This window comes from Raphanus sativus, unplaced genomic scaffold (genome assembly GCF_000801105.2).
Source record: "Raphanus sativus cultivar WK10039 unplaced genomic scaffold, ASM80110v3 Scaffold4291, whole genome shotgun sequence".
Classification (NCBI taxonomy): Eukaryota; Viridiplantae; Streptophyta; class Magnoliopsida; order Brassicales; family Brassicaceae; genus Raphanus; species Raphanus sativus.
The window spans coordinates 1577-6814 of NW_026619593.1; the positions used below are offsets into that span (position 1 = coordinate 1577).

Genomic DNA, 5238 nt, shown 5'->3' on the forward strand with positions numbered 1-5238 from the left:
CCTTCTTCGTCACCTCACCATCTCTTTTTGTACTTGTAAAAAAAAAAAAAAAAAAAAATAAAAAAAAAAAAAAAAAAAAATCTATCTTTCATTTTATTTAGCATATGGTGATGAAGAAGGAGAAGAATTCAGGATACATGTCGAGCAGAAGAGTAGGTATCAATATGAAGGGATGAGGAGCAGACAGATGAGCGGAGCAGTCTGATGATTGTTCCCGAACGAGAAGAACAATCGCTCCTGAGATAGCAAAACGAGTAAGGGACTGTGGACATCAATGGAGCCGTCCTCTCACGACTATTTTGCGCGATATCCTGCATCCACTACGAAAAGTTGGTAGCCCCTAAACACTCTTTAGCTCCACCATAAAATTAGCATGTTCCACACCTAGCCCGTCTACCCTGAATAGTGCCTGTGATGAGAAGCTCACGCTGCTCTTAAATGAATGTAAGGAGTTCTGTCTCGATAGTGTTGCTTTTTCAGGTTTGAGATGTAGAGTATGGAGCCGATTTTCGAACAGCAGTCAGTGGGGTTCTGGTAAGGGTGTGTTGTCATAGTTTTACTGCTTGTATGGTTCAGAGATTCGTGGTTAAGGTATGGTTGCTGAGAATAGGAGAGTTCCCACACTTTCAAACCTTTCTCCATGTTCTTGATACTTGGTCTTGTTCGAGGACAAACAAGGATCTAAGTCTGGGGGAATTGATATATGGTGTTTTATACATCATTGTATATATGTTTTCTAATTGGTTTTCAAGTCTTTATCGAGTCTTTCTAGTCCTTTTCGAGTCATTACAGGTCTGGAGTTGCACTGGATGGGAGATGGACCTGCTAGAACAAAAGAAGCAGAAAACAGTGCAGTTTGGTGATTTTCACGCAGAACAGTCTGATGACTGTTCCCGATCAAGCGGAACAAGCAGACGGAGTGATCCCGCGATTGTTCCCGACGAATAAGGAAAATACAACATCTCGGGATTTGCCCTAATTATCCTCTTTTTCTCTCTGGCCGCCTGTGGCTTTTGATATAACTTCTTTTTCTATTTTTCTACATGATTCTACGCTACTTTTCATAGAGAAACAGACTCTAGAGCTTTTTACTTTGTGATTTCATACCTTGTAAAGGGAGAAGGATCTCTCTCTCTCTCGTTTTAGAGAAGATCATCCTGAACCCTCTCTTTGTTTCTGTTATATTTATGCAGTATTATTCATCTATGAACTCTGTGTTTTCTCTGTTCATGGCTGAGTAGTCGGCTAGCTTGTCTAGGGTTCTAGGGTGTTGATTTCGTGAGCTAAACATAGATAAGTGAATCACTTGATTGTCTTCATTCATAACTGTTCTTATTGCTTGCATTAAACTGGCCGCTTAATTTAGATCATAGGTTTAACCTGTTCATTAACCGTGTAATAGGTTGCTAGATCTGTTTTGAATGAGCATTGCATCCCTAATCAGCGAAAGTAGATATTAGGGTGTTTTGTGAACCTATCGGACTTGATCTCTATTGCTTGCGATCGCTTCTCACCTCAACGACAGTTAGACGGTGAGATCGATCAGCATAGGGAGCAGTACCACGATAGTGGGCTGTTCTACTTGAGTGATCCGAGTTCTAGACTGTTCTTATTAGCACTTGAATAATTGTTTGGCTCACAAGTATTGACACCCGATGAAGTAACCCTAGGCTGGCTTCTCTTTAATCTGAATTCACATTTACATTATTTTATTTGCTGCTTTGCACGTTACAACCAAATCAAAAACCCCATCTTTTCTTAGCTTAATTTTGATCCCATAGAAATAAAGTGTAAGAGTTGGTCTCTGTGGATTCGATCCTAAAAGTGCTACATCGACATACCATTCGATTGTGGTAGTGTGCACATTAGGTTAATTGGTGTGCGTGAACACGAATATCACTTACCAAATCTCTAAGGTCTTAAAATCCTTACCAAATCTCCAAGGTCTTAAAATCCTTATCAAATCTCCGAGGTCTTAAAATCCTCATCAAATCACAAAGGTCTTAAAATCCTAAGCAAGTCTCAACGGGTCTTAAAATCCCACAAACAGGTTCAGGTTCCCAAGAACCCCCGCCTAAGGTGTCCAGATTAAACTTAGGTTCCTAAAAATCCTAAGCTAGTCCCGATACTCTAAGAATTCCTCTTAAGGAACTAAAAACGACCAAAGTCTTCCAGACTTATCATAAGATTCGATTATGATCAAGTTGTCATATTTCACGACTAAAAGCCAAAAACTCAAAATGAAACGAAAACCAAGTTTGAAATTAAAACAAGGGTTTAAAAGCCTCCCCAGGCTAACAAGGATTCAAAGTACAAACAGATAAAGGTTTAAAGACCTCCTCAGGCCATAAGTCTTGAAAACGAAGGATAAAGAAGCCCATTGGGCAAAAGTTTTAGAACATGAAGAGCACCGGCTCTTAACCTTCTTTGGATCCAGGATCAGCTTCATCATCCTTATCCTCCTCGATAGGGTCATTCCCCTTGACAGGAACCTCTACTTCAACATCCTGCTCGACACCTCCCGGGGTTGTCTCAACTGGAACTAAATCAGGAGATACCGAACCCAAGTTAGAACCATATTCCCCAGGAAACGTCGGATTAAACATATTGATCTCGAAAATACCTGAGCTCTCGGAGAATTGAGGAATGGGGAGCTTGCTAACTGAGAAATCAGAAACTTGAGCTTTCTCACATGCAGCACCAGCATCCGGGATCAAAACCATCAAACGGTGATACTCCTCTTCAGCATTCTCAATTTCCTTAGACAATAGGTCCTTCAGAAGCTCGGTGTTTGCCTGAAGCTCCTGAGCATAGATCAGAGCATCGGTCTCTTCCTTCTTCTTGACAAACTTCTCCTTCACGGAGATCAGGATCTTGTTGTAGGCTTCAGCCACCTCCTTCTTACCTTTCCTGACAGCTAGCTTAACTTCAGCCTCTTTGTTCTGTTGGCTAACCTGAGATGAGACGATCAACTCTTGAACCTGATGCTCAGCTATCCTGCGAGCAGCATCTAACTCATTGATCTTCCTATTCTTCACCCGAATATCGATAGCCTGACTTTCGATCTTCCCTTGCTGAGTATCAGCCTTCGAACCGAGCCTCCCGACCTCAGCTTCAAGCTCAGAAACTCGAGCACGAGCCAGGTCAAGCTCCATCTTGGTAGTCTTGAACAACTCAGTGGCCTGAGCTAAGTCTCCAGCGCTAGGAGCACCATGTATGGTCTCTTCGAACCTCAGCTGAGCCCTGTTGATGGCTCCAGCTAGCTATAACAAAAAAATGCATATGATAAAAAAAATTTTTTTGATTGATAGCGAACCAGGAAAAAACAAGACTACGTACTTGACCCACATGGTGAGCTATCTCAACGTACTCTTCTTTGTTGGTCATACCATTGATTGAAGGCATGGAGCACCCCACCATCTTCATATGCCTCATGATGGTTGCCAAACCCCAAGGGTCATCCAATATCGATCCCGGCTTAGAATGGGAGAAGTTCCAACCCACGGTATCTCCCAAATCGGTCCGAGACCTCTTGTTTCTCGGAGGTTCGACCTCAAGAGGGCCTCTAGCAGCTTGAGGGTTAGCTTCAGCTGTTGGAACCTCAACACCAGGAACAATATCTTGAGCTCTAGGCTCAACTGGACTAACATCCTTAGCAGGAACAGAGGACCCATCATCAAGGACCTCTTTCAGCGAGCTAAGGAAGGCTCCTCTTTGGGTCTTATCGCTGCATCGCGAAGCACTGGCAGCTGCAGCAGGTTTATTCCGGGAACGGAAAGAAGGCCTCATCTTGGGAGCTTGAGTCTTTTCGGTTTCGGAAGTACTAGCTCCAGTCGAAAGATCTACCACGAAAGGACCTTCAGAAACTAAAACAATGGAAAGCTTTTTAAGTTATCTCTGAAGGCAAACCTAGAAATCAAAAACAAATAAGCAGAATCCGAAAATCACCTTCTAAATCTTCAGCAGGAATCGGGTCAAGGAACTTAGCGTTGTATCGATCCGGGAACCTAGCTGATCCAATACGAGAGACGGTGAAAGACGCCCAAGTATTGGGACTCTGATGCAACTTTCGAAAGAGAGCTCTAGACAGCTTATCAGAAAGCTTAGGAGGATCCTCGATATCTGCATATGAAATCAAGGATTCAGCAAGTAATGATGATTATAAATAAGCAAGACACATTCCTAAAAAATCCTAACCAGATATATCGGACCAAATAACCGAGAGAGCACGACCCAAAGGGACTGTGGAGGGATCAATCTTGACATAAAAGTATTTTTTCCTCCAGTCATCATCACTACCGGAGGATTTAAAAAGTCCAAGCCTAGGACGGCAAGGAAGGTAGTAGGTACCACTGCCACCGTCCTTACTAGAGCTCTCCTTGATCGTGTAGAGGCTCATCAGTTCGGTCAGTCCAACGGCGACTCCTTCCTCCTTAGCTTCTGTAATGAAACCATTTATCACTCGGATCACCGAGGGACAGAGTTGAGAGAGGGCTAGTTGATAATGATCAAGAAGGTCTAACAGGAGATCCGGAAGCGGAAACCGGAGGTGGCATTTAGAGTTATACTTCTCGTGAATGCAAAACCAACCTTCCGGGGCTGTTTCGGGAGTTTCGTCGGAGGAACAAACCCTGGCCAACTCCTTTTGGCCATGAGCTTGAACCATGAGGTTAACGACCTCCTGAATCTTTAGTGAGGAAGGCGAGTGAGGGCCCGGAGAGGTGCTCCCGCCAGAAACTTCCTTCTTCTTCACCCGCTTGGAGACCCTTCCCGCGATTGAGTCCTTGACTTCCTTCTTGTCTCTTTTCATTTTCTCACCAATCTCTTGCTTAACCTTCATTAAACGCTTCCCGGGGGCAGAGATTCCGGTCTCGCCGGAACCTTCTTTCGGAGGGTCCATTAAAAAGAGGGGTGAGGGGAATCGAAAGGATTGAGAGGGGAAAAGGTGGAATAAGCTAACTAGATCTCTTAGAAACTAAGGATTTTAAGAAATTCGCAGAGGATCAATGGTGAATCGAAGGATGAAAGTAAAGTAAAAAAGCGTAATAAAATAAAGGGGTGGAGGAGAAGTTACCTTGGAAACCGAGTGGAGGCGTGGAGAATATGGACAGCGGCAGTTAATGTTAGCTGCTTTATATCTTGTCACATCTCGAAAACCGGAAATCAAATTTCAAACTCGCTTTAATCAAAAGAAATTTACAGCCGTTCGATCAGATAAAAGTAAATATGGTTGAGATA

The 5238-nt window shown here is 43.2% G+C and overlaps 1 protein-coding gene across 1 annotated transcript; it reads right to left on the minus strand.

Annotated features, from left to right (window-relative positions):
- Positions 1-2417: 2417 nt before the first annotated feature.
- Positions 2418-4900, minus strand: LOC130507295 (meiosis-specific protein ASY2-like). Its single transcript, XM_057002005.1, has 4 exons — positions 4198-4900; positions 3949-4122; positions 3340-3866; positions 2418-3263 (listed from the first exon to the last, which is right to left on the minus strand). The coding sequence occupies exons 1-4, from the start codon at positions 4898-4900 to the stop codon at positions 2418-2420; spliced, it is 2250 nt and encodes a 749-aa protein (XP_056857985.1).
- Between the last annotated feature and the right edge of the window lie 338 nt (positions 4901-5238).

Bases quoted from the DNA above. Each gene is read 5' to 3' on its own strand.
- LOC130507295 (XM_057002005.1), bottom strand. From the start codon at position 4,900: ATGGACCCTCCGAAAGAAGGTTCCGGCGAGACCGGAATCTCTGCCCCC. The intron at 4,123-4,197 runs GTTAGGATTTTT...TTTCATATGCAG, and splicing joins TATTTGGTCCGATATATCTG to ATATCGAGGATCCTCCTAAG. The intron at 3,264-3,339 runs GTACGTAGTCTT...TTTTTGTTATAG, and splicing joins TAGCTCACCATGTGGGTCAA to CTAGCTGGAGCCATCAACAG.